Source organism: Muntiacus reevesi, chromosome 2 (assembly GCF_963930625.1).
Source record: "Muntiacus reevesi chromosome 2, mMunRee1.1, whole genome shotgun sequence".
In the NCBI taxonomy this organism is placed as follows: Eukaryota; Metazoa; Chordata; class Mammalia; order Artiodactyla; family Cervidae; genus Muntiacus; species Muntiacus reevesi.
The window spans coordinates 180,283,658-180,311,125 of NC_089250.1; the positions used below are offsets into that span (position 1 = coordinate 180,283,658).

At 60.3% G+C, this 27,468-nt stretch overlaps 3 protein-coding genes across 3 annotated transcripts; 1 reads left to right on the forward strand and 2 right to left on the reverse strand.

Moving 5' to 3' along the window:
• The first annotated feature begins 167 nt into the window (after nt 1-167).
• SSTR5 (somatostatin receptor 5) lies at nt 168-1,902 on the forward strand. Its single transcript, XM_065920236.1, is given in 5 exon segments — nt 168-180; nt 183-274; nt 276-413; nt 415-454; nt 457-1,902. Coding segments are annotated over 5 exon segments (1,101 nt in total). The 3' UTR covers nt 1,275-1,902.
• A 6,782-nt stretch (nt 1,903-8,684) lies between these two features.
• Nucleotides 8,685-10,043, reverse strand: C1QTNF8 (C1q and TNF related 8). Its single transcript, XM_065920237.1, has 2 exons — nt 9,839-10,043; nt 8,685-9,235 (listed from the first exon to the last, which is right to left on the reverse strand). The coding sequence occupies exons 1-2, from the start codon at nt 10,041-10,043 to the stop codon at nt 8,685-8,687; spliced, it is 756 nt and encodes a 251-aa protein (XP_065776309.1).
• A 3,907-nt stretch (nt 10,044-13,950) lies between these two features.
• Nucleotides 13,951-20,121, reverse strand: TEKT4 (tektin 4). Its single transcript, XM_065920239.1, has 6 exons — nt 19,588-20,121; nt 17,695-17,765; nt 17,224-17,367; nt 15,885-16,107; nt 14,741-14,895; nt 13,951-14,167 (listed from the first exon to the last, which is right to left on the reverse strand). The coding sequence occupies exons 1-6, from the start codon at nt 20,119-20,121 to the stop codon at nt 13,951-13,953; spliced, it is 1,344 nt and encodes a 447-aa protein (XP_065776311.1).
• Nucleotides 20,122-27,468: the final 7,347 nt, after the last annotated feature.

The following is a 27,468-nucleotide window of genomic DNA, read 5'->3' on the forward strand; positions in this document are numbered from 1 at the left end:
AACATGAGTAATCATGTTTACCCGCCGCCCCGGGGTAATCCCGTGCGTCCTGGGCAGGTGGGGCGGGCGCAGGGGAGACACCCTCAGCTCAGTTGCTCCGTATCCTTCCTTCTCTTGCAGCAGACGCCCCAGCGCTCACTCAGCCTGCCCTGCCCGCAGTGGCCACGATGGAGCCTCTGTTCCAGCCTCCCCGCTGACCAGCTGGAACACCTCCTCGGCGGTGCCCGGCGGCGGGCGGCGACGAGAACGGGACGCTGGCGGGGCCGGGGCCCTCACCGGGCGCCCGGGCAGTGGTGGTACCGGCGCTCTACCTACTGGTGTGCGCGGCGGGGCTGGGCGGCAATGCACTGGTCATCTACGTGGTCCTGCGCCACGCCAAGATGAAGACGGTCACCAACATCTACATCCTCAACCCTGGCCGTGGCCGACGTGCTGCTCATGCTGGGGCTGCCCTTCGTGCCACACAGAATGCCATCTCCTACTGGCCCTTCGGCCCCGTGCTGTGCCGTCTGGTCATGACGTTGGACGGCATCAACCAGTTCACCAGCATCTTCTGCCTGACGGTCATGAGCGTGGACCGCTACCTGGCCGTGGTCCACCCCATCCGCTCCGCCCGCTGGCGCCGCCCCCGGGTGGCCAAGCTGGCCAGCGCCGCGGTCTGGGCTTTCTCGCTGGTCATGTCGCTGCCGCTGGTGGTGTTTGCCGACATCCAGGAGGGCTGGAACACCTGCAACCTCAGCTGGCCAGAGCCCGTGGGACTGTGGGGGGCCGTGTTCATCATCTACACGTCCGTGCTGGGCTTCTTCGGGCCGCTGCTGGTCATCTGCCTGTGCTACCTGCTCATCGTGGTGAAGCTGAAGGCATCAGGTGTGCGCGTGGGCTCCACGCGGCGGCGCTCGGAGCGGAAGGTGACCCGCATGGTGGTGGTGGTGGTGCTGGTGTTTGCGGGCTGCTGGCTGCCCTTCTTTATCGTCAACATCGTCAACCTGGCCTTCGCGCTGCCCGAGGAGCCTGCCTCTGCCGGCGCCTACTTCTTCGTGGTTGTGCTGTCCTATGCCAACAGCTGTGCCAACCCCCTGCTCTATGGCTTCCTCTCTGACAACTTCCGCCAGAGCTTCCGGAAGATTCTGTGCCTCCGCAAAGGCTACGGCGCTGGCGCCGAGGATGCGGATGCCACGGAGCCACGGCCGGGCCCGAGCGGCCGGCTGCAGGAGGCCACGATGCCCGTGCGCAGCTGCAAGGTCAACGGGCTCATGCAGACCAGCAAACTGTGAGTGCTGAGGCTGCGGGGGCAGAGGGGGCCTGGCAAGGCTTCGGGAACCCACAGCCACCTCTTCTGCCTTTCCTCCTGGAGTTGGGGGGCTGGAGCAGAAAAGGAGACTTAGCCAGACAGCAGCGGGCAGGGTGAGCCACCTCCTAAGGCAAACAGCAGACTGGAGAGGCCGTGGGCATGTGCAAATGCTGGACCCTGGAGGAATTCAACTTTCAGTCTGGTCTGGCCGGAATGGTCCTCTCCACCCCCAGAAACACCAGCTCATCCCACCCCCTCCACCCCCGGCCCCAGGCCTGAAACAGGTCCTAGAGAAGGTGCCTGGCAACCTTACTGGGGGAGGGCTGTGCTCCTAGGTGTCCGGGCCTCACTGTGATCACGACTGGAAGGAGAAGAAGGACATGGGGGTCACTCGCCCACAGGCCCTGCTGAGACAGCCCTGCCCAGTGTCCCTCCCGCAGCCGGCGTCCACAGCTGGACCAGAGGAGGAAGCAGAAACCAGGGGGGCGTGGGGAGCGGGCAGCACCGTGCTGGGCAGGGGAGAGCCAGGGTCAGCGCTGCCGGGGCTTCGTCATGGACCCCAGACCGAGGCCAAGCCCTGGAAACAAGATCACATAACGAGGGCGCTTGTGTTTGACGACCGCTCCCTGAATAAATTAGAGAATAAATGTTTGACTCTTTCCCAGAGCAAACATTGTCCCTGGAGCCAATCGAAGCCGGTGCACATCAGAGCGGGCGGATCGCAGGCGGCTGGGGCAGGGCAGGCAGCAGGACACCCAGATAACAGTGAGGGGAGCGTCCACACCCGCAGAAAGGAGCCACAGGGCCAGGCTGGGAGGAGCAGGGTGTGGCCCCAAGGATTCGGGGGGTGGGGGGCAGGAGCATCTGATCCTTCCACAGCTGCCAGGTGTGGGGAGTGGGCAGCTCGCCTGGGGCTCCTGTCCCTGACCCTGGGTGAGTGGGGTCCCGGCTGCCTCCTCAGCCCCAGCTTTAGTATCGGCTCCACCTGGGCTCCGCCTAGGAGGTGGAGGCCACAAACCCTGGTGTCAGTCACAGGGAGCTGGTGACCAGAGCCTCCCCGCCCAGCCCTAGGGGAGAGGCATCCCATGCAGGGGTGGGTGCCTGGGAGAAACAAGTCCATTCGATCAGTCACCCGCCTCCGCCAGTCAGGTCACCTGTGGGCTTGGATGCAAAGTCCATCTGTGACTTTGGGGAGCAAGCAGATGGCACGGAAATATCTGCTCGGGTCAATTTCTCCCAATTGATTTGACATGGCGAGCTCCCTCCCGGGGCGGTGCAGATGCCAGAGTGCCCTCGCCAGTCCTGCCTGTGAGGATGTTGGTGTGTGTGGACATGCCTGTGTGTCCATGTGCCTGCTTCTGAGTGTGTGTGCATGTGTATACACTCATGTGAATGTGTGGTTGTGTATGCATGCGCATGTGCCAGCTTGTGGGTGTGATGCATGTGTGGACATGTGTATGTACACACATGTGAATGTGTGTACCTGTGCACACACATGTGTGAATGTGTGTGCACTGGTGTGTACACATGTGAGTGTGTGCTTGTGTGTGTACACATGTGTGAGTGTGTGTGCATGTGCCTGCTTGTGGGTACCTGTGTAATGCATATGTAGACATGTATGTACCTCTGTGTAAATGAACATGTGTGCCTGTGTGTACACATTTGTGAGTGTGTGTGTACACATGTATGGATGTGTGCACCTGTTTGTGCACATGTGTGAATGTGTGCCTGTGTGTGCACATAGGTGAACGTGTGTGACTGTGTGTGCACACGCGGATGTACCTGTGTGTGCACATGTGTGGATGTGTGTGCCTGTGTGTACACGTGTCAATGTGTATGTGCATGTGTGTAAATGTACATGTGTGTGCACGTGTGTGAATGTACCTGTGTGTGCACGTGTGAGTGTGTGTGCCTGTGTGTGCCCAGGCCCGATGGACTCAGCAGGTGGAGGAAGAGATGCCAGGTGGCCTGTAGGCCCTGGGTCTGGGTGGGAGCTGGTGGCCAGGCTTGGCCAGTGTGAACAGTCCCTAAAGCCCTGGGTGGGGGCCACTGAACAGGAGAGAGTGAGCACCTGGGCACCCCTGAGGGCCTGTCGAGGTGTGGGGACAGGGGTGTCCCAGAAGGAGGTGAGCCCACAGAGCCGTGGACACAGCACAGTGGGTGTGGGGATGCAGCCTGGCCCATCCGCTGACCTCCACGCCCAGCACAGGCTGGGGACAGCAGCAGGGGCCACAGAGCACCACACTGCTTGAAGGTCTTGGGGCCCCAGGCTCCAAGCAGGGTGGGGAGGGCAGAGCAAACACCCTCAGTGGAGGGGGTGACCTGCTTTACTGTCTCTCTCTCCGCATCGATGGGTTTTATTGGCCACTGGGCTCCAGTGGCTCCCAGAGTGACCTTGCTCAGGAAATCCGGCCCGCAGGACAGGGTGAGGCCGCCTCCGGGATCAGGATGGGCTGAGGGGTGGCTATTTGCCAGGCAGCGGGGGTGCGGGGTGGCGGGGGACCGTGGTGCAGCCCCCACAGGCAGAGCCCGTGCTGTGGCCCACCCTGGGGACTGAGAGCGGGCGCCCCTGGAGGGGTCGGCGGGGCCCATCCTGGGGTGTCTCGGGACAGGAGGTGGGTAAATACCAGGAAGAGCTTCCCACGGAGTCTGGGGGCTGACAGCTGGGATGCCCTTTGGGGGTGTCAGGGAGCAGAATGACTGAGAACAGGGTCTTTGCTGGTCACCTGTCAGGGCCGCCGTGGAGCCTGGGATCTCAAGGGCTGGGGGCGGTGCTGAGACCCTGCAGAGACCACTGAGGCTGTGACCCGCTCCCCCATCCCAGCCTGCGGGGCTCCAGCCCCAGCCTGCCGCCTGCTCTCCCTGCTGTCCTGGCTGCTCGGGGCTGGTCCGGCCACTGTGAGCCTCTGTCCAGGTGGAGTCCTCACCTTGAAGGTCCACCGACTATCCAGGAACCTGAGGGGGTCCCCATCACTGCCCCCCGCCCTGGACTCTCAGGCTCACCCCTCCCCACTCACTAGGCTGCACATCCGGCTGTGGCAGTGACAGGTGTGCATTTGTTGTATCTGCGCTGATGGGGGTCTGGGGGCTCCATCTGGGCGCCTGCGTGGGTCCTGACCGGTGTGGGGGGGAGGGTCTCCATCCAAGCAAAACTCCTCCCTGGCTCCTGCCTCTGGGGAGGGAGCTTGAATCCCCTTCTCAGCCGTCTCTTCTCTGACCTCTGCACACATGGCAAACCGTGGCCATGGTCTGGGTGTGGGCCACCAGGCCTGTGGGTACAGGGGCGGGGGCACCACAGGAGGGGAGGGGCATGGCCATCCACAGGGGCTGGCTGTCCAGGTGAAGGAAACTGACCGTGGGGCAGTGGGGACTGGCCCGATTCCCTTCTGCTCTGCACCCCCGAGTATCTACTGTGCCCCCACGTGTCCCCCTTCCCCCCATGCCCAGGAAACAGGCGGCCCCTCCTTTGCGCAGCTTGAGGAGGGTTTAATGAAAGGATGTTTGCAGAGTGGACCCAGGGTCCTCCTATGGCCAAGGGCAACAGTCATTCTGGGGGCTGAGGGCCCGTCCTCTCCCCCTCACCCACGTGGCCCATGGGGATCCATGTTCTGGTGGTCATCAGGCCTGAAAGGGTGGCCAGAGGAAGGGTCAGCTTCCAGAGTCCCTTGACCTCTCCCCATTTGGAACCCAGGACCCACCCTCCCAGCTGAGCCCCCAGGGGCCACACTGAGGGGTCCCTGGCTCCAGGCAGGGGTCCAGTGGGTGCAGGTGTCACGAGAGGAGCCAAGGCTCCCAGGAGCTGTACTGTGGCCCCTTGGCCCCCTGGACAGTGCACCTGTCTGCCCGTGCATCCTCTGGAGGCCCTGCCCAGAGGAGGGACACAGATGATGATGATGACCTGGCAACTTGGAAAGGAGACTCTGGATGGACACCCTTGAACACCCTAAATGATGTTGAGTTGTTCACTTTTCGGGCTTCCCTGCTGGCTCAACTGGTAAAGAATCCTCCTGCAATGCAGGAGACCTGGGTTCGTTCCCTGGGTTGGGAAGATCCCCTGGAGAAGGGAAACTCCAGTATTCTGGCCTGGAGAATTCCATGAACTGTATAGTTCATGGGGTCGCAAAGAGTCAGACACGACTGAGCAACTTTCACTTTGTTCATTTTTAAATGGTACATTTTATGGTTTATGACTTTCACCCAAATTCTAAAAATGGATGTTTTATTGGAATTCCACCAAACGGAGAAAAACTGAGACGGGAAACGGTTTCCATAGGATTCTGCCTCTGGGCTGCCCCGTGTTCTGGTCATTTCCAGCTCTCTTCCCCGGGGCAGGTGCACCCTGGTCCCCCCACCCCACCCCAGGCTGCCGTGCGGTGCTTCGAGGATGCTGTTCACCCTCTCGTCTCCTGAGCGAGCCGCGCGGGCACGGATTCCTGAGTCTGGAGCTTATCATCACTTTGTGGACATGACGCCTTCCCCTCACCCCACCTGTTCTCAGTCGTGGATTTTCACTAAGCCGGGCGTGGGGGGAGGCAGGCCTTGCCACCCATCCTGCACCCCCCTGTGGTGTTTCTGGCGTGTCCTGGGCACGGAGGCTCTGACCAGCAGCCTCCACGGGGTTCTTGCTCACACTCAGGGGAGCCACTACCTGGCCCCTGTTCTCTGAGAGCAGGGGTGGCCTTTACTTTGGAGTTGATTGGACACCATCTGTTTGGCCTGCTCTGCCCTCTGGGCCAGCAAGAGGAGCAGGGCGGTCCCGGGGGCTCAGTGGAGCCACCCCAGTGCCTCTGGTCCAGGCCCCGTGGATGGAGTGAGGTGAGAGGGAGGCCCAGCGGGCAGCAGGTCCACAGATTTCATGGGAATGCCCCCCAGCCCTGCACCCTCAGGGCCCAGTGCACCCCAGGGCCAGACGGGGAGCCCGAGAGAGCCAGCTTTGCCTGGGCTGCTGGACTGGGCGGCCCTCCCGCCCCCACCCGGCCAGGCTGGCCTGCAGCACTCGCAGGCAGGGTCCCAGTTGGGGGCAGGGAGTCCAGACCTGGGAGGACAGAGGGAGGTCCTTCCACCCCTCATGCTCCAGTGCGGGTGCCTTTATCTCTGCCATGGGACCCCCCCCCCTTGGGCCCCTGTGGCCCCTCTGAGCACTCCTGATGCCCTGCTGGTTGCCAGGCACCCTGGGCGTGTCCAGCTATTCCAGCCATAAAAGGACTGAGGCCAAAGGGCCAAAGTGCAGCCTGAGGCTCCTCGGCCCAAGTCAGCATCACTGGAGGGGGGGTCGGCGGTACCGAGCTGGTCTTGGGAGGGGCCGGGGAGCAGTCCAGGGCTGCCCTCTGGCACCCCGCGGGCTCTTCTAGCACCCTCTAGTCTCAGTGGGGCCGGGCTCACCAGTCCAGGGTGCCCCACTCAGCTCCCAACCCCTTGGCTATAGCAAGTCCCCTGGAGTCCTGCTGCCCCCTGCCCTGTGCCACAGCCAGGTCCAGCTGGGCCTTGGGGCTCCTGGGGGCGGGCATTGCTGTGAACCCTGCCCCCCATGCATCTTGGGGTACAGACCCTGCTTGTGCTGGGGGTTTGGGGTCACAGCCCCGCCCAGGCCTGAGCTCAGGGACCCAGGCCTCTTGAGTCCCAGCTTCCTCCTGGGATGTCCCTGTCCGCTGGTGCGGTGATTGTAGGGCCTTCATGGGATGCAAGGGCCTCATACCTGGGACCCCAGGAGCCCCCAATCCTGGTCTAGAGCTGACCCGAAAGCCAGCCTCAGAGGTGGGACTGTCACAGCCCTTGAGGCCCTGCGGAAGGCTGCCAGCTGGAAGCCCCCTCTCCCTGCAGACTCGGAGTCCCAGTAGCCCCTCTCCAGTGGGAGCCCTCCCCTCCCCCCGTCCCAGGCCACACTAGAGGAGTCAGCCCTATTTGAGGGGGATCCAGCTCCCAGCATCACACACACTTGAAGGTCTACACACCCTCGCTGGACCTCAAAATCTCCACCTGTCCAGGATGCCCCGGTCTGGGGGGGTGGGCCCTGCTGCCCACGGGTGTGTGTGGATGCTCTTGGCTCCAGCCTCACTCAGGGCGGATGTTCCTGAGGGTCACGGGGTTCCGTACAGCAGGGGAGGGCGCCGTGCTCCCAGCCATGCCTCCTCCCCACGCCCAGGGACGAGGGGCTCCCACCCCCTCTCCACCCCCCCGCCCAGTCGATAACCATGGTCTGGGGAGGTCTGCCAGAGACCATCTCAGGATGGGCTGGGCTCCTGGGGTGGGGCAGGGGGGCCGTGATGAGGAGACAGGACCCGACATGCAGTGTTCTGTGGTCTCAGGGCCCCAGGGTGGAGGCCCTGGCCTGTTCATCACCCATCAGCCCCAGCAGACTCGGCCTGGCCAGCCTGCAACTCCAGCCACATCCGCCTGGCCCGGGACCTCAGCCAGCATGCTGGGCTCTGGTGGCTCCAGACACTGCTCCTGCCAGGGCCCCAGCCACCTCACCAGCTCAGCATCCTCACTTGGGCGGAGCGGTCACAGGAGGGGAGGCCGGGGAGGGCCCAGAGAGGAGGCAGTGGGTGGTGGGGCCACAGAGGCCGGACAGAAGGTCCCAGAATGGCCAGAGGACACGTGGCAGAAAAGGAACAGGCTCCGAGCAGATCCGAAGGCGGGCGGGGCAGCCTGGTGGCTCCTCCTGCAGGGTGGACGAGGCCTCCATTGGAGAAAGCTGGGCCAGTCCATACACGCCTGCCCGCAGGGACGGGGCCAGCCTGCTCTCTGCGGGTCCCCGCCAGGCCCAGCTTCAGCATGTGGAGGAGATACCCCCCTGGGGCTCCCCGGGCTCAGGCAAGCATCCTCCTCCCAGCCCACTCAAGACAGACCCAGGGATGCCGCAAACCCCAGAAAATAGACCCACCGGTACTGGCAGTGTGTTCACCCAGGCCGAGGCCTGTTCTGGCTCGGCCGGCACCCACCTACTCCATGTCATTGGTCCTGTGGCCTCTGCCGCCCTGAGCACCCTGGAATTCAGCACGCTCCACCCCTCCCCCGGAGCCTCATCAGCGTCCAGCCCAGCACCCAGTAGGCTCTTTGTAATTCTCTCACAGCGCGGGGGCCTGGCACAGCCTTTATAAGCGGAAAGGGAACCCGACCAGGGGGGCAAGCTCCTTAGCAGATGAAGGTGCCCCGCCCCAACCCCGCCCACAGCGCGCCCGGAACGCGGGTCTGCTCCGGAATCTCTTGCTGGGACCAGAATCTCTTGCTCGGTCGGGATCTGCGTCTAGCAGATCTGGTGGGTCTGTCTTGCTCCTGCCGGGGCCATGCTCAGCTCAGCGTGTGCACGCAGGCGGCATTCAATCACAGCTGGCCCCACTCCGGGGCAAGGGGCTTGGGAGGGTGGGCCCTGGGGGCTGGTGGCGCCGGGCCGTCAGAGCTCGGCGTCTGGCTTGACCAGGTGGCCGCTGAAGGTGATGTAGAGGTCGCCGCGCTCGCCGAAGATGGCGTTGTCGCGGTCGCGCTGGAACATGCGCACCCAGACGGAGTCGCCCGCGGCCAGCGGCAGCAGCAGGCTCTGCGCCTGCATCACGCTGCGCTCGCTGGGCTGTGCGTACAGCACGGCGGCCGCGCGCGCGTTGCGCATGATGTGCAGATAGGTCTCCTTGTAGTTCCAGGTGTGCACGTTGAGGCTCAGGAAGTAGACGCCGGGCGCGGTGCAGAGGAAGCGGCCGGAAGCCAGGTCGAAGGCGCCGTCCAGGTTGACCAGCTCCATGTCGAAGGTCACCGCCTGGAGGGCGTCGGCGCTGTGCAGCCCCTCCCGTCGGCCCACCGAGAAGGCCGCGTAGGCGCGCGTGCACTGCGCGCCAGGCAGCCCTGCCTGCCCCTTCTGGCCCTTGCGCCCCCGGAGGCCCCGGGAGCCTGGCGGGCCCTCCTTCCCGCTCCTGCCAGAGTGACCTCTGACCCCGGCCTCGCCCTTCTCACCTGCCGGGGAGGGGCGGGGGGTGAGGAGAAGCCCCTGGTCAAGGCTCCCAGGGTCAGATTCTCTGACCACGTGGCCCTGCAAGTGACCTCACCTCTGTGGGCCTCTGTCTCCTCTCTCCGAGGGGCGAGGGGCGCTAACCCACCCTCCAAGGGGCAAAGAGAAAGAAGCCACACCCTGAGGGCCTGGCTGTTCTGGGGTCTGTGCTGACGGTCATGCGGGGCCGGGGGGTCAGGCAGCCACCAGAGGAAGGGTCTGAACTGGGCTTTGAAGGAAGAGAGCGCTGGGGTTCAAGCTCGGTGCAGCCCCCAGGGTTGCATCTGCCTCCCAGAGCCCCGCCTCTCTCACCCTCAGAGGGGACCCAGGCCCCTTCCCCTCCCCTGGGGGGTAGGGCTGAGGGTAGCCTCAGGCCCTCTGTCCACAGCCCCTTCCCTGGGACACCCTCTGCCCACCTGGGGGGCGGCCGTGGGGAGCAGGCACCCGTCCATTGTCCCCTCGGGGTCCCCTCCTTCCCAGAGCCCGCCCTGGGCCCTGTCCCCTCCCCTCAGCACAGGTGTCCCTGTAGGGCCGGGGGCGGGGGTGGCCGCCCCTCTGGGGATGCTCACCTTTGAGGATCGAGATGTCGATGGTGGGCCGCAGGAGAGGCAGCCGCGCCCATGGGTCCCCGTCGCTCACGTGGGCGCCCAGGCCAGGAGCGGCGGGGGGCCAGGCTGGACGGCAGCACTGCACGCACGACCGACGGGGCAGCCCCAGGCCACGCCAGGCCCCAGCAGGCAGTGCCAGGAGCAGCAGGAGGGCAGGAGCCACCATCCGGGCCAGGGCCTGGGGCCGGGCAGGAAGGAAAGAGGAGGGTGGGAGAGGAAGGCGGGGAGTGGAGGGCTCGCCCTGCTGAGCCCCCAGTGGCCCCCACGGCAGCTTGGCAGCACCCCTGTGCGAGGGAGATGACGGGGGGCCCAGGGAGCCGCCTGGGTGGGGAAGGACAGTTGGGACCCCTCAAAGGGGCTGTGGTCCCAGAGACCGCAGAGAGCGCCTGGTAGCCCCTCCTGGACTCTCATCCCGCCCTAACACTGCTGATGGGTCCCTGCCCGGGACTGAGACACCTCCCTGACACAGCCTGGGGACCACCACTGCTGGGAGGGCCCCACACCGCCCTCCCCGAGCCCTAGCAAGCGCCGAGGTGGCCGCCTGTGGGATCTGGCACTTCCTGGGCACTGCTCCCTGCTCATGCCCCTCCCTCCCCGAGGCCTTAGTTCTGGGTGGCAGTGGGCACCCTCAGTGCCTGCAGCTGGGAAGTCCAGGTCCCCCAAAGCCCCCGTGGCCGGAGACCCCCCCCCACCTGGCAGATGCAGGGGGCACTGAGTGGGGAAGCAGTCCCCCAAGCCCCACTCGCCGTGACTGGCCAGAGCCCTCCAGGAGGGGCTCCTTTAGGTAAGGGTATGCCCCCCATCCCATACCCCACACTCCGGGCAGCCGGGCCCTGGGCCCATGTTGGGTGGGGCCCGACATGAGGCAGTTTCTGCGGGGCTGCATTGCTGGGCAGAGGGGACACGTGCATCCTGACCCCCCGGAGGAGGGAGGGTAACCGGGGAGGCTGCCCCAGCCCCCACCCAGCTGTACAGAAGCTGGTCTTTAATCCCTGCCAGTTCTGAGCCTCCGGCCTCCACGTCCCCTCCCTCGGGAGACACTGCCTGACCCTGGGCCCATCAGTGCCAGGTGGAGCCACACTTTCCAGATGCTGGGGGCCCTGGGTGAGCTCCAGAGGGGCCTCAGTTTTCCTGGCAAATGGACTCTGCCTACCCTGTTCTCCCAAGGGCTGCATCCAAGAGGCTCAGGCAGGGTTGGTCTCCTGCAATGGCTTGTGTGTGATATTGCAGTCCTCACTCTTCCCTGTACCCTGGCCATCCTGAGCAAATACCCAGGCCCCCTCTTCCAGGAAGCCCTCAGGACTGCAGCCCAGGATGAGGGCCTTCCTCTCACATAGTCTGAGACCTACTCCCAGGCTGAGCTTTCCCGGCAGGTGGGACCCCTTCTCTCTACCACCTCCTTCTCAAACCTCGCAGACCCTCACCCAACCCCTGAGCCACATTGGACCCTGCAGGACTCTCCCGGACTCCTCCCATGGAGGAAACGGACTGGCGTGGGTGTCTCCTGGGCAGCGCCCCCCTCGCAGGCAGCCCTGTGCTGCTGGGGCCCCTACCCCAGGCCCTGCTCAAGGTTGCTGTGAAGACCCCCACCCACCCCCACCCCCCTGTTACCATTTCACAACTGGGTGTTGCTGCCTGCCTGGCGGTCTCCGGCGTCTCTGCGCAGCGGCCAGTGAAAGAGCCCTTTCATGCCCACCCCAGGCACCCGTGGCTTCCCTCTGGGCCATCCAAGACCAACAGGCCTTGGGCCAGCTTCCGAGCTCCCTGCAGGAGGCTCGTGAGGCCCCGTTGCCCGCTGCCCGGCCTTCCACCTGCCGCAGCCCCGCCTTGGGGGCTCTGGGGACCTCCCCCAGCCCTGTTGTGGTGGGGCTTGGGGGCCTGGGGTGGCCGGGACTATGGGGCTAGCTGCCATCCGGGTTGCGGTGACTTAGGGGGAGTCGGGGAGGCTGGAACAGTGGCTGAGTGGAGACAGACCACTCGCCGATGCCCATTGCTGGCTGGGCCATGGGGGCTGGGCCTGGCCGGTGGCACTGGGGGTGGGGGCAGCGTCTGGCCAGGCTGTGGTGTCTGCCCCCACCTTCCACCACACCGTGCCCAGGCCCTGGTGCCCAGCGGAGTGAGAGGCCTGCTGTGATACCCTGTCGGGGGCCCTTGACAGTAGCCCAGCCTTTCAGGGGATGAGGGTTATGTCCCTGTGATGCCAGCCCCCTCCGGCAGCAATAACTCACAGGGCGCCCCAGGCAGTGGTAGGCGGGGGCTGTGACTACACCAGGACCTACCCTCATGCTTGCTTGGGCTTGAGCAGCTGGACACTGGGCCCCAGGGAGCGCCTGGTGCCTCGGCCTCTGAACACAAGGCCATGTGACTCCCTGAGAAGCATCCCCCAGCCCACCGCCACACCAAGCCAGGCTGCCTGGCGGCGGGGCACTGACGTGGCCTGGGGAGCCGGGGCCGCCTTCCAGGAGGCAGGCTGCGGGCATCTGGGGCTGGCTTGCTGGGTGGTGAGCAGACCTGGTGAGGGCTGTGGTCAGGGGAGCCTGCCAGCTGGAGCCACTTCCCGGATGTCCCCGGCCCCTGGAGGTGAGGGTTCACACTGCAGCAGTGCTCAGCTGTCCCCACACCTTGTCCTTGTCTGAACAAGCTCTGCTGGAATCCAGATGTGGGTGGCCTGGACCGAGGTCTCTCTGCAGACGCCACCTGCTCCTGACCCAGGGCTGGGCTAACCCAGGCTCTGGCTGGCGCTGCTGGGCCCTGGGGTGGGCCGGGGGCTCCTCTCTGCCTGCTCCACTTTCGTCTTGGGAGTTCCTGGGGCACCCAGAGAGAGGTGGACGCCCGGGCTCCACTGCTCCCAGCATCCAACCTCGTTTCCCCATCTGTAAAGTGGGCACCGTGGACTCAGCAGTGGCCAGTGTGTCCCCGGGCTTCAGCCACCCTCAGGGCCCTGGTGTCCCCTGCGCTTCCCAGCTCCCCACTCCTGCAGGGCCTGAATCCCTGGGGGTGGGTGTAGCTGTCTGTCTCCTCCCCAGGGCTGCTGACTCTCCAGAGAGATGCAGCCACCGCCTCAGGAACCTGCTGAGCAGCCCAGGGCCATCCCTCAGCTCCAGGGCCTGGTCATTTGTCTCTACAAGAGGACAAGGTTTCCGGCCTCATGGGTGGTCATGAGACAACTGCAGACAATGAGTGCCCGGCCCCCCGGGTTGTGGAGATAATGAGCCTCGCACAGCATCTCCACTTGGCTCCCCATCAGTGGCCACACTGGGGGGTGGGGGCTGGGACACAGAGGCCCTGGGCACTGATGGGGGCTCCGCACAGCGTGGCCTCGGCTGCTAATGGGGTCTGAGAGCTGTGAGCATGCGGCCGGGTTATTATCTCCTGTCCTCTTAATGTAGACTGCCCGAGTCCAGCTGATGAGTTGCTGTTGGGGAGGGAAGCGGCCCCCTTGAGCTCGTCAGCGGCGGGCATAGGGAGAGAGCCTCGGCGGAGGGGTAGAGAGAGGGCCTGATGCTGCTTGGGGGGCGCCCCAGAGGCAGCGCCCACTTCTGTCGAGAGCCATGGACACCACCACCCCCAGCTCTGGTGTGCCCTCTGGCGCCCGCCCCGTGCCAGGTGGGGGTGGCAGGGAGTGGTCCCACAGTTCCCTGGGCAGTCACTGCCCCAGGCCTGCAGTGTACAGCCTGGGGGCCAAGTCCCTCATGGGGAGCCAGGCCAGCACCATGTTCTGACGGCCCCACTAACGAGAGCAGCATGCCAGCCGGCCTTGGGTGACTGTCCAGGGCATGGCGAAGAACAGAGCTTCAGCCGCCACCGCGGGGCCCAGAGGACGTGACCCGTGGTGACGGGAGGTGACGCTCCCCTGGAAACATCTGGCAGGTGGCCCAGGTGGTCAGTGGAGGGCAATGAGGGGGACCTCGACTGACCCCTGTCCCCAGGTGGGGACTGGGGGTGCCCCAGGCAGGAGACCCACGGTGGGGACGATGGGGTCCACAGGCAATGCCCACCTGTCCAGGTGCGCACCCTGAATAGAAAGCTAATGTGCTCTTTATTCAAGGAGGGGTGGGCCCTGCGCCCAGCGGTCACTGGTAGCCGGCCAGCTGTAGCACGGTGGGGTAGTGGGCGCGGTGGGCCATGCACTTGTGGCGGTCGATGAAGAGGCTGTTGGTCTTGACCACAATGTCCTTCTCCAGGCTCATGCGCGTGTCCTCCAGGTTGCGCAGGGACTGCTCCGCTTCCAGAAGCTTCTCCTTCAGCGCTGCCAGGGACAGGTTCAGCTCCTCCACCTCACTCGCCAGCCTGGGGACAGAGGCGGGCTGAACGGGGCCACCCCAGACACCAGGCCTGCTGATGGTGCCGAGGGGGTGGCCCCAGGTTCAAGGGCTGAGCGCCCGAGTGGGGCATCCTACTCAATGTGCTCGGCCATAGAAGGACCCCCAAAAGCCCCAGGGGAGACCCAGAAGCCAGGCTGGGAGGTGGGGGGTGCGTCCACCATGACGTCAGAGGTGTGGAGGGCCAGGACAGGTGATCGGGGTGGCCATGTGTCTCGGGGACCTCTGCCTCCCAGACCCCGAGATTCCAGACCAGGGTGAAGTGGGGAATGTGGCCAATCCTGGCACTTGGAGACCCACATGGTGTCCCCCATAGGGATGTGCAGTGTCCAGTGGTGCTGGGGCAGGAGAAGGGACGTGGGAGCCCCGTGTGGGGGGTGAGGTGGGGGCCAGCGTCTTTCTTCTTTACATTTGCAGGGCTGTGTGTTGGGGGGTGTTCAAGGGGACCCCAGAGACTGAGGAGGCCTGGGGGTGGGTGGACGGTGCCCGTGTGGTGGAGGGTGACCGGCCCAGCCCAGGGCGGCCCCCGCGGCCACAGCACCTGAACTGGGCAGCATCTCTGCACAGCTCCACATTGGGCCGGTGGGAGCGCTGGTAGAGGCGGGTCTGGGCCACCTTCAGAGGTGCCTCTTTGTCTTTGATGGCCTGCTTCAGCGCCGCAATGTTGTGCTCCTGGTCCATGATCTCCCGCAGCGTCTGCACACAGGACAGCCCGAGGGTCACCTTGCACCCCGAGCCCTACCCACACAGGACGGCCCCGAGGGTCACCCCGCACCTCCAGCCCTACCCACACAGGACGGCCCCGTGTATCACCTCGCACCCCGAGTCCTGCCCACATAGGACAGCCCCGAGGGTCACCCCGCACCTCCAGCCCTACCTACACAGGACGGCCCCGAGGGTCACCCCGCACCTCCAGCCCTACCCACACAGGACGGCCCCATGGGTCACCTAGCACCCCGAGCCCTATCCACATAGGACGGCCCCGAGGGTCACCCCGCACCTCCAGCCCTACCTACACAGGACGGCCCAGAGGGTCACCTCACACCCCGAGCCCTACCCTCTGGCTCTGGGGGCGGTGTGGAGGCAGGGCCGAGGTGGCCGTGCAGGGAGGCCCTGCCATGGGCACCCAGAGAGCCTGGGGTCAGGGCCCTGCTGCGCCAGGACCAGCGTCAGGGACACCCCCTAGATAGCCGAGCCTGCCACCTCCTTCCACCTTCCCTGCTCTGGCCTGCAGCCCTCCCCCGTATCAGTCACGCCAATGGCAATGCCACCATCCTCAAATGTCACTAGGTTTTCTCATCAGCTTAATGAGGGCCCTAGGGAAGTGGGGTAGCGGATGGGGGCGGCCCTGACCAGGGGTCCCTCATGATGGACAGGGCCAAGGCGGGGCAGGGGCCAGGTCAGGCTGTGACCAGGGCATAGTGGACAATGGGAGTCTGATGGTCTGGGCTACCCCTTCTGAGCCTGGTCTTTGTAGTTACGGGCGGAGAGCCAGTCTCAGGGGCTGCCCTGGCGGGGCCAGGTCATGAGCTGGGCATGCCTGACTGAGCGATGGGCGTGGCTATACCATAGCCTAGGTGTGGCCTGCTTGCGAGACGGGCGTGGCTGTATCGTGACCTAGGCGTGCCCTGGCTGCGGGATGGGCGTGGCCTGGCCGCGGGCTGCGCGCAGTCTCGAGGCCCCACCTTGCGCAGGTGGTGCTCCAGCTTGTGGCGCGCGTCCTCCAGCTCCTCACACCGCCGCCCGAAGGCCAGGTTTACGGCGTCGCACTGCAGCCGCAGGTCCTCGGACGTGTCCTGCAGGATGCAGTCGATGAGGTTCCGCAGGTTGACCGAGGCCAGTCGCTCGCGCTCAGCGCGATACAGGTGTTCCTGGGTGAACTTGACCCAGGTCTCGGGCGTGGAGGCACTGCGGGTGGGGGGAGTGGGCCGACACCGCGGTCGGGGGAGGCACGTACCAGGGCCTCCCCGCGCCCGCCACACCCCGAGCCCCCAGCGCCTCGGCACGAACGACCACCCGCAGTCCTAAGGCCACGCCGCACCCCCGTGCCCCTCCCGCTATGGCGCCCGTAGGATCTCTGCGCGCGCTCCCGGCGCTTCCTGCGCCGCCCGGGGTCCCCGCGCTCGCGCCCCCACTACTGTGGCTGCGCCCCCTGCCGGCCGCATGCGGAGCTGCAGCCCGCTCCCCCTTAGACACACACACACTCTCACTTTCACACTCACACAGACACACTCTCGCATAGACACACTCACACACACACACTTTCTCTCACAGACACACACACACAACACACTTTCTCTCACAGCCATACAGACATACACACTTTCTCTCACACACACACACTTAGACACACACACCCTCTTTCTCACACACATTCTCTCTCTCCCTCTCACACACTTTTCTTTCTCTCTAACACACTTTCTCACACACTCACACACTCTCTCACACAGACACATTTTCACTCTCACACACAGACACACTCTTTCACACACACACACACTCACATAGTCACACACACTCTCACACACACTTTCACTCACACTCTCACACAGACACACACACACTTTCTCACACACACTCACACAGACACATTCTCACACACACTCACACACGGCACACTTTCACTCTCACTCTCACACAGACACACTTTCTCACATACACACTCACACACACACAATGCACTTTCATTCAGACTGTCAGACACACTTTCTCACACACTTTCTCACACACACTCTCACACAGAAACACTTTCACACTCACACACACCCTCTCACACACACACTCCCTCTCACACACTTTTCTCTCTCTCTCACACACACACACACACACACACACACACACACACACCGCCCTCAATGCTGGGTCCTGCTTCCCTCTGTGAAGCCCAGCTGGGACGGTGAACTGTGTGTGCCCGGCACTTGGGTGGGGGTCCCGCCGCTCGCCTGCCCACCCCAGGAGTAGAAGAGCTGCACAGAGGACCCCCGGCAGAGGGATGGGGAACCTATTGGGCTCCCGCAGCCCCACCTCTCCTCGAACTTGGCTGAGTGCGGGTAGAACTGCACGTCGGTGCTCTGGTTGTTGTAGCGGCAGCAGGCTTCATCGATGTTGTAGGCCTCCACCTTGTCAGACCAGTCCATCTCGCAGGTTTCCTTGTGCTCCCGGTTCAGCCTGCGGGCGGACAGCGGGCAGGGCCTGTGTCAGGGCGGGTGGGGAGCTGGGCGCACCCCCGACGCTGGGCACGGCCAGCCCCCAGGTGGCAGGGGGCCCTCATCTGCTGATGGTGGGCCCCGGGGTGCTGGTCTGGCTCTGGGTGTCCAGGCCCCTTGGCCACCTCCACCTGCTCAGTGCCCCCTCCCTGCCCTGTGCTGTGGCCGGGGACCATCCATCACCTCACAGAGCCTCAGTGCCGGGTCACTTGACTTCCTTCCCACAGGGGCCTGAGGGGTAGGGGGACGGGGTCACCCCAGGGTGGCTCTGGAGGCCACCCAGACCCACCGAGTCTGGCTCACGGCCTGCATGATGGTCCTTTTCAGGAGCTCCTGAATGTTCCGGATGAGCTCGGCCTCCTGGGGGAGAAGACCCCCACCCCTGGTGAGAGTCTGAGGACCTGGGGGCTCTTAAACCCCGAGGAGAAGCAGAGTTTGGGGTGACGCCCAGTGGAACTGGGCCCTGCTGGTGGCCCTGCTTGTTGACTCCCAGCCTCTTTGGTGGAAGTGGGGGCGAGCCTGACTCTCACCGGATTTATTCTGGGCTTGGAGCGCCCTGTCTGGGGCACTGCAGTGGGTTCTTTGGGGGTCTTCTATGGGCTGTGGGGAGCATCAGCCAAAGGTGGTTCCCACTTGCTGGGCACGCAGCACCCCTGGACTCCGGCCCATCACTGGAGCCTTCCCACAGTCCCTGGAGAGCCTGGTAATAGCCTCTGAGGGCCCTGTCGACCAAGTCCCCACCCAGGACTGCCCTCACACACCCAGGACACGTGGGAAACCTGTGTTTCCTCCTGCTTCCCTGATGGGTTCATTTCCTGCAGAGGAAAAGCCCTCCCCGGACCTGAATCTTCGCCTCTGCCGGGCTCTAAGCCTTTGCGTCCAGTTCTGACCCGCGGGTCCGCCTTCCTGTCCTGACTCTTTTGTCCATGTGCTGCCGGGCGGAGGGCCTGGCTCAGAACAGAGCCATCATTCCTGGAGCCTTGGGAGGTTCTTGAGTGAATGAGTGAGGGTGGGGCCGTTGGGGGGAGGGCAGAGGAAGGGCCTGGGCTTGAGGGAAGTACCCAGGTTTGAGGGGGTCCCCGGGTGCCTGACTGTGTGTGTGTCTCCCCACGTCTCATGAGTGCCTGTGGCTGTGGCCCGCTCAGAGCTGAGGCCCTTCCCCACCAGCATCAGGGGCCTGGCCTGGGTGACCCCCGGTCCTAGGGGGCTGCCCCAAGGACAGGTCCTGCCGGGTCTCTTTGTGGGATGCATGTGGCCTTCACCCCACGTTCACCGTCCACACCTGCACACTAGTCTGAGGCTGGATTTCCAACATGGACATCAGCAGGGTGGGGGTGTGGTAGGGCTCCACCTCTGGGAACTCAGGGTCAGGCTTCATCTGCATGACCCAGGGTGACCAGAGGGGCAGTTCAACAGGTGCCGGGACCCAGGGGTGACTGAGGGACCACCCAGTAGGTACCGGCACCACCACGACCTGACCAGAAGGGTCTCCCTTGCCCTGCACACATCCCAACCCCAGCCAGCTGCCCCTGGGGCTCAGCTCAGGCCCCTCCTGGTTTCCTGGGGACTGTGGAGGGGCAGCCAGGCTTGGGGAACAAGCCCCACCCTGCCTCAGGCAAACGTCCTGACACGTGTTCCAGGATGAATGCCACCATGGCCTGGGCCCTGCCTCACCCCGAGTGGGAGCCGGGGTGGAACGGGCACAGCAGAAACCCTGGGCCTGGGGCTGGGCCGAGTGGACAAGCCCCAGGCTCCAGCCCTGCCACCTGTGCAGGGGGGCACCCAGGCCACGGTGCTCCTCACCCAGCAGGGCCTGACTGGCCCACCTTGCAGGGAGCACCCACTGTGGGGACCAGGCCGAGGGAAGGCCAGACCTGGCACCCTCCGGGCCCGGGACACGGGCTCCGCTCCACCCGCCTCTCCCCTCCCCCCAGGCAGCCCTAGTTCTGCCCCTGCCTCCAGCCAGGGAGGCCCCAGGACCAATTGCTTCTGGCACCCCACCCCTCTGTGCCTGGGCGTTTGCTTGAGTGTCCCCACGTGTGCAGAGGGTGCAGGCTCCCGGGGGTGCCCAGGCACCGAGGCTTCTGCCAGCCAAGTCGAGCGGGGGGGACACGGGGTAGGTCGTGCTGCCTGGAGAGAGCTGGGAGGCCTGTCTGCGGCTCCGGGACCCGGGCGGCCGAACCTTCAGCAGCTCGATCTCCACACAGTCACGCACGAGGTCAGGGTGCTGTCGGCGTTCGCGGCACTGCAGGTTGTCGGTGACAATGGAGAAGGGCCCGGCCGTGGCATCCAGGGCGCGCTCCAACCGCTGCTTCTGGGCCAGCAGCAGCTCAGTCTCAGAGACCAGCTCCCCCACCTGGCGCTGCAGCTCCGACTTCCAGCCGTGCATGTCCTGCAGGCGCTCACCCACCTTCCTCGTGGAGTCCTGCTGCGTGTGCTGAGCCAGTGCCTCGGTCTCTGCCGCTAGCTGCTGGCTCTCGTGGCGCTGCCGCTCCGACTGGTCTCGGTCGGCGAAGGCCTGGTGGTAGCGGGCATAGCAGTTCTGGAACCACTCATCCAGCAGGTACTTGGCCGTGCGGAAGCCGGAGGTGGCCAGGCCTGAGGAGGTGTGGGCGCCCGTGTTTCGGGCCACATCGTACAGCTTGCAGGGCAGCTGGCATGCTGGCACCGTCTGTGGGGCCGGCTCCTTGGTCAGGAGTATGTCCGTCTGCGCCATGGCGCCGCCCAGGCACAGGCAGGAGTGGGGAGAGAGGGAGGGGGGCCGCTCAGCTCACTCAGCAGGGCAGCTCCGGCCACTGGGTCCCCAAGCAGGACGTGGCTTCTGGTCTCCCAGAGACCAGTACACACCAAGCCCTTCTGTTGCTAGGCAACTGGGATTCTCCCCCCTCCCACCACCCAGTGGCCCTCTTAAAGGGCCAGGCAGGCCCCAGCCCCACCTGTCCTGGCCACACCTGGTACCTGCCAGAGGAGCTGCACGAAGGCCAGGCCCTTGTCTCCTGTGTCAGACTTGTTCCCGGGCAGCGCTCTCCTGGGCACCCAGGTGTCCCTGATGGGATTTACTCAGCCTCCAATGAGAGCCTTGAATCAGATCCTCAGATCTGCCCGGTAGGAAGGAGGCAAGTCCTGTCATGGGGACAGTGTCCTGTCCTGAGACAGGGCCTGGCCTGTGTCTCCTGGTCCCTGGGCTGCTTGTTGTCCTTCAGTTGCTCAATCATGTCCTACTCTTTGGGACCTCATGGACTGCAGCATGCCAGGCATTCCTGTTCATCACCATCTCCTAGAGTTTGCTCAAACTCATGTTGCTGCAGCTGGTGATGCCATCCAACCATCTCATCTTCTGTCTCCCTCCTGCCTTCAGTCTTTCCCAGCATCAAGGTCTTTTCCAGTGAGTCACTTCTTCGAATCTGGTGGCCAAAGTATTGGAGCTTCAACTGCAGCATCAGTTCTTCTAATGAATATTTGGAGTTGATTTCCTTCAGGATTTTCTGGTTTGATCTCATTGCTGTCCAGGTTACTCTCAAGAATCTTCTCCAGCACCACAGTCCTAAAGCATCGATTTTTTGGCACTCAGTCTTCTTTATCATTCAACTCTCACAACTGTACACGACACTGCAAAAATCATAGCTTTGACTATATCGACCTTTTTTGGCAAAGTCACGTCTCTCCTTTTTAATACAGTCTAGGTTTGTCATAGCATTTCTTCCAAGGAGCAAGCGTCTTTTAATTCCATGGCTGCAGTCACTGTACTCAGTGATCTTGGAGCCCAAGAAAATAAAGTCAGTCACTGTTTCCATTGTTCCCCATCTTTTTGCCGTGAAGTGATGGAATGGGATGGCATGATCTTTGTTTTTTTAATGTTGAGTTTTAAGCCAGCTTTTTCACTCTCCTTTTTCACTTTCATCAAGAGGCTCATTAATTCCTCATCACTTTCTGCCATTAGGGTGGTGTCATCTGCGTATCTGAGGTTACTGATATTTCTCCCATTAATATCATTTCCAGCCTGTGCTCATGTATCCCGGCATTTCACGTAATGTACTCTGTATATAAGTTAATTAAGCAGGGTGACAATATACAGCCTTGATGTTCTACTTTCCCAATTTTGAATCAGTCCGTTGTTCCATGTCTGGTTCTAACTTGATTCTTGACCTTCGCTTGGTACCTGGGGAGGGTGATATCTCCAAATGCCCACTCCTGGGCCAGTCCAAGAGCCCTGTCGATTCCCAACATGACTGGCAGAGGGAAACATTGGCCGTGAAATGCGATAAGGAGGCAGGGACGGTGATCTGGTTTTCCCATCTCTTGAAGAATTTTCTACTTTTTGTTGTGATCCACAGAGTCAAAGGCTTTAGTGTAGTCTAGGAAGCAGGGGTAGATATTTTTTCTGGAATTCCCTTGCTTTTTTTGGATCCAGCGGATATTGGCAATTTGATCTCTGGTTCCTCCTTCTTTTCTAAATCCAGCTTGAACATCTGGAGGTTCTCAGTTCACGTAGTGTTGAAGGATTTGGAGCATTACCTTGGTAGCATGTGAAATGAACACAATTGTATGGTAGTTTGAACATTCTTTGGCATTGCCCTTCTTTGGGATTGGAATGAAAACTGAACTTTTCCAGTTCTGTGGCCACTGCTGAGTTTTCCAATTTGCTTGCATATTGAGTGCATCACTTGCACAGCATCATCTTTTAGGATTTGAAACAGCTCAGCTGGAATTTCATCACCTCCGCTAGCCTGTTCATAGTAATTTTCATAAGGCCCACTTGACTTCACAGCCCAAGATGTCTGCCTCTAGGTGAGTGACCACCACACCATCTGGGTTATAAAGGTCATTAAGAGCTTTATTGTACACTTCTGCTGTGTATTTTTGCTATCTCTTCTTAATCTCTTCTGCTTCTTTTAGGTCCTTACGTTTCCTGTCCTTTATTTTGCCCATTTTTGCATGAAATATTGCCTTAGTGTCTCTGATTTTCTTGAAGAGATCAGTAGTCTTTTTCATTCTTTTGTTTTCCTCTACTTCTTTGCATTGTTCCCTAGAGAAGGCTTTCCTATCTCTCCTTACTATTCTTTGGAACTCTGCATTCTTGGGTATATCTTTCCCTTTCTCCTTTGCTTTTCACTTCTTTTCTCAGCTATTTGTAAGGCCTCCTCAGAAACCGTTTTGCCTTCTTACATTTCTTTTTCTTGCAGATGGTTTTGGTCACCACCTCCTGTACAAAGTTACAAACCTCCATCCATAGATCTTCAGACACTCTACCAGAGCTAATCCCCTGAATCAATTTGTCACCTCCACTGAATAATCATAAGGGATTTAATTTAGGCCATGCTTGAATGGCCTAGTAGCTTTCCCTACTTTCTTCAATTTGAGCCTGAATTTTGCAATATGGAGCTGATGATGTGAGTCACAGCTCCAGGCCTTGTTTTTTTCTGACTGCGTAGAGCTTCTCCTGGAGGAGGAAATGGCAACCCAGTCCAGTATTCTTGCGTTGAAAGTTCCACGGACAGAGGAGACTTGGGAGCTACAATCCATGGGGTGGCAAAGAGACCGACATGACAGCAACTGACCACCACCCTCCATCTTCAGCCACAAGAATATCCATCTGATTTCATTGTTGATGCCCAACATGGCCAGCAGAGGGCAGCAGTGACCGTGAAATGCTGGAGCAGGGACTGGTGTGTGTATGGATTTATCAAATGTATTGGTTTCCAAACCTCAACTGTGTTGGAAAAATTGAGCTTCGGACCTATGGGACTGCCCTGCTCCCTTCTCAGCAGTGTTCATTCGGACAGCGGTCTGAGGCTGCGCTGGGGTCAGCAAAGCTCTGAGGCCCCAAGGACAGGCTGCTTGCACACCCAGGACAGGACGCTACACTCCTCACAACGGGGCTCTGGAGGGCGCCCCCCAGATTGCTCCTCCTCTAGTTCATCCCCTCTCATGAGCCCTTCCCTGCCTAATCCTTTAGGGTAAACTGAGGTGGGGAGGGGAAGGTGAGATGATGACACGCAGGAGCCCGCACCGCCTGTACCAGCTCCACCGAGAGCAGAGCGGACCCTGAGCCACGGGCAGGCCCGCACAGCGGGAGGCAGCAGGCAGGCTAGGCCCAGGATATGGCAGGTGGAGTGGATCAGGGAGGGTGTGGTCCCAGCACCTGGGGAACTAACTGACAGGAGGGGAAACCCCGGGCTGGGAGGGAGAAGCCCCTGGTGGTTGTTCAGTTGCTGAGTACTCTGTGAGACTTTGGGAAGCCATGGACGGCAGCACGCCAGGCTTCCCTGTCCTTCACCATCTCCTAGAGTTTGCTCAAATTCATGTTGACTGAGTCGGTGATGCCATCCAACCATCTCATCCTCTGTCGTCCCCTTCTTCTCCTGCTTTCAATCTTTTCTAGCATCAGGGTGTTTTCCAATGAGTTGGCTCTTTGAATCTGATGGCCAAAGTATTGGAGCTTCAGCTTTAGCATCAGTCCCTCCAGTGAATATTCATGGTTGATTTCCTTCAGTATTTTCTGGTTTGATCTCATTGCTATACAGGTTACTCTCAAGAGTCTTTCCCAGCACCACAGTCCTAAAGTATTGATTTTTCGGCACTCAGCTTTGTTTATTGTCCAATTCTCACATCCATACAGGACACTGGACAAACCATAGCTTTGACTACATGGACCTTCGTTGGCAAAGTGATGTTTCTGCTTTTTAATACACTGTCTAGATTTGCCATGGCTTTTCTTCCAAGGGGTAAATGTCTTTTAATTTCATTGATGCAGTTCCTGTTCTCAGTGATCTTGAAGTCCAAGAAAATAAAGTCTGTCACTGTTTTCATTTTTTCCACATTTACCTTGAAGTGATGGGATGGGACAGGATGCCATGATCTTCGTTTTTTCAGTGTTGAGTTTTAAGTCAGCTTTTTTACTCTCTTTCACCTTCATCTAGAGGTTCTTTAGCTCCTCTTCACTTTCTGCCATTAGGGTGATGTCATCTGTATATCTGCAGTTATTGATATTTCTCCTGGCAATCTTGATTCCAGCTTGTGATTCATCCAGCCTGGCATTTCACATAATGTATTCTGCCCACTGGTGGCTCAGCTGGGAAAGAATCTACCTGCAATGTGGGAGACCTGGGTTCGATCCCTGGGTTGGGAAGATCCCCTGGAGAAGGGAACAGCTACCCACTCCAGTATTCTAGCCTGGAGAATTCCATGGCATATATAGCATGGGGTCACAAAGAGTCGGACACAACAGAGCAGTTCTCACATAATGACTTAATCTTTGCATCTAAGTTAATTAAGCAAGGTGACAATACACAGCCTTGACATACTCCTTTCCCAAGTTAGAACCAGTCTGTTGTTCCATGTCTGGTTCTAACTTGCCCCTTGACCTTCTCTTGGTACCTGGGGAGGGTGATATCTCCAAGTGCCCCCTCCTGGGCTGGGAGTCCAAGAGCCACAGTGCTTCCCAACATGACCAGCAGAGGGAAACATTGGCCGCAAAATGCAGTAAGGAGGCAGGGACGGTGATCTGGTTTTCCCATCTCTTGAAGAATTTTCTACTTTTTGTTGTGATCCACAGAGTCAAAGGCTTTAACGTAGTCCAGGAAGCAGAGGTAGATGTTTTTTTCTGGAATTCCCTTGCTTTTTTTTGATCCAGCGGATATTGGCAATTTGATCTCTGGTTCCTCCTTTTCTAAATCCAGCTTGGACATCTTGGAAGTTCTCAGTTCACACAGTGTTGAAGCCTAGCTTGAAGGATTTTGAGCATTACTTTGCTAGCATGTGAAATGAACACAATTGTATGGTAGTTTGAACATTCTTTGGCAGTGCCCTTCTTTGGGATTGGAATGAAAACTGAACTTTTCCAGTTCTGTGGCCACTGCTGAGTTTTCCAAATTTGCTGGCATATTGAGTGCATCACTTTCACAGCATCATCTTTTAGGATTTGAAACAGCTCAGCTGGAATTTCATTACCTACAATAGCTTTGTTTGTAGTGATGCTTCCTAATGCCCACTTGGCTTCACATTCCAGGATGTCTGGCTCTGAGTGAGTGATCACACCATCGTGGTTACCTGGGTCATAAAGATCTTTTTTGTATAGTTCTTCTGTGTATTCTTGCCAACTCTTCTTAATCTCTTCTGCTGCCGTTAGGTCCATATCATTTCTGTCCTTTCTTGTGCCCTTCTTCGCCGAAAGTATTCCCTTGGTATCTCTGATTTTCTTGAAGAGATCTCTAGTCTTTATCATTTCATTGTTTTTCTCTATTTCTGTGCATTGTTCCTTTTAGAAGGCTTCTTACCTCTTCTTCGTATTCTTTGGAACTCTGCATTCAGATGGATATATCTTTCCCTTTCTCCTTTGCTTTTTTCTTCTCTTCTTTTCTCAGCTATTTGTAAGGTCTTCTCAGAAACTACTTTGCCTTGTTCCACTTCTTTTTCTTGGAGATGGTTTTGGTCACCACCTCCTGTACAGAGTTACAAACCTCCATCCATAGTTCTTCAGGCACTCTTTCTATCAGAACTAACCCCCTGAATCTATTTGTCACCTTCACTGTATAATCATAAGGAATTTGATTTAGGCCATACTTGATTGGCCTGGTGGTTTTCCCTACTTTCTTCAATTTGACCCTGAACTTTGCAGTAAGGAGCTGATGAACTGAGTCACAGTCAGCTCCAGGTCTTGTTTTTTCTGACTGTGTAGAGCTTCTCCTGGAGGAATGGCAACCCCCCCACCCCACCCCCAGTATTCTTACCTGGAAGTTAGATGGACAGAGGAGACTTGTGAGCTACAATCCATGGGGTGGCAGAGTTGGACAGGACTGCGCTCTGAGGACCACCATAGAGTTTCTGTCTTCGGCTACAAAGCATATATTAGATATATTAACAATTTATTAAGTTCATTTGTTTCCAAACTGAATTTGTGTCGGAGAAATTGAACTTCAGATGTGCAGGGACTGCCCAGCACCCTTTTCCGCAGCAGCGTTCAGACAGCGATCTGAGGCTGCACTGGGGTCAGCAAAGCTCTGAGGCCCCAGGGCGCCTGGACAGACTCTGCACACCCAGAATAAACTCCTTGCACACCCAGAGACAGAATGCTCCCTTCCCCACAGGGGAGATCTGCAGGGCGACCCAGACTGATCCTCCCTGAGTCAGCCCCTGCTTGGCCCTTCCTGACTGGGCCAGTCTCCGGTAAGCTGAGGTGAGAGGAGGCAGAGATGGAGGAGGAGGAGGGCCAGACGATGACCAGCTAACAGGAGCTTGGAAAGCACCTGCCCCTGCTCTGCCGGCTCAGTGCCTGCTGTCCCGGGTGCAGCGGGGCCCTGAGTCACAGGCAGGGCAGCACAGCCAGGAGGCGGCCTGGCCTGGGCTGGGACCCAGGCTGCGGAGACCCAGCAGCTGGAGCAGCTCTTCAAGGATGTGGTCCCAGTGCCTGTGCAAGCTCCTAGAAGGGAGGGCGAAATCCCTGGGAGGGAGCAACGTAGTTGGTAGGAAGGGGAAGCCCCTGGTAGGAAGAGGAAGCCCCTGGTAGGAAGGGGGAGCCCAAGGTAGGAAGGGGAAGCTCCTGGAACGAAGGGGGAAGCCTCTGGTAGGACACTAAAGGTCCCTGGAAGAAAGATGGAAGGCCCTGGTAGGAAGGAGGAAGCTTCTGGTAGGTAGGAAGAATCCCTTGGTCAGAAGCAGGAAGCCCCTGGGCAGGAGGAGGAAGCCCTTGGTAGGATGGGGGAAACCTCTAATAGGAAAGGGGAAGTCCCTGGTACAAAGTGGGAAACCCCTGTGAGGGAAGGGGAAGCCCCTGGTAGCAAAGGAGAAGACCCTGGAAAAAGGGGAATTCCATGCTAAAAGGGGGGAGTCGCTGGTTAGGAGGATGAAGCCCCTAGTGGGAAGGGGGATATCCCTGACACAAAGGGGAAGACCCTGGTAGGGTGCTGAAGTCCCTGGAGAAAAGATGAAAGCCACTAGTAGGAAGAGGGAAACCCCCATTGGGATTGGGGTTGCAAAACTACACAGAAGAACTACACCAAAAAGATGAATGATCCAGATAACCATGATCGTATGATCACTCATCTACAGCCAGACACCCTGGAAT

Excerpts from the sequence above, each read along its gene's own strand:
- C1QTNF8 (XM_065920237.1), bottom strand. The coding sequence starts at position 10,043 with ATGGTGGCTCCTGCCCTCCTGCTGCTCCTGGCACTGCCTGCTGGGGCC. Across the intron at positions 9,236-9,838 it reads CGACATCTCGATCCTCAAAG|GTGAGAAGGGCGAGGCCGGG; the intron begins GTGAGCATCCCC and ends CCTCCCCGGCAG.
- TEKT4 (XM_065920239.1), bottom strand. The coding sequence starts at position 20,121 with ATGGCGCAGACGGACATACTCCTGACCAAGGAGCCGGCCCCACAGACG. Across the intron at positions 17,766-19,587 it reads TGGAGATCGAGCTGCTGAAG|GAGGCCGAGCTCATCCGGAA; the intron begins GTTCGGCCGCCC and ends CTTCTCCCCCAG. Across the intron at positions 14,168-14,740 it reads AGAGATGCTGCCCAGTTCAG|GCTGGCGAGTGAGGTGGAGG; the intron begins GTGCTGTGGCCG and ends CTCTGTCCCCAG.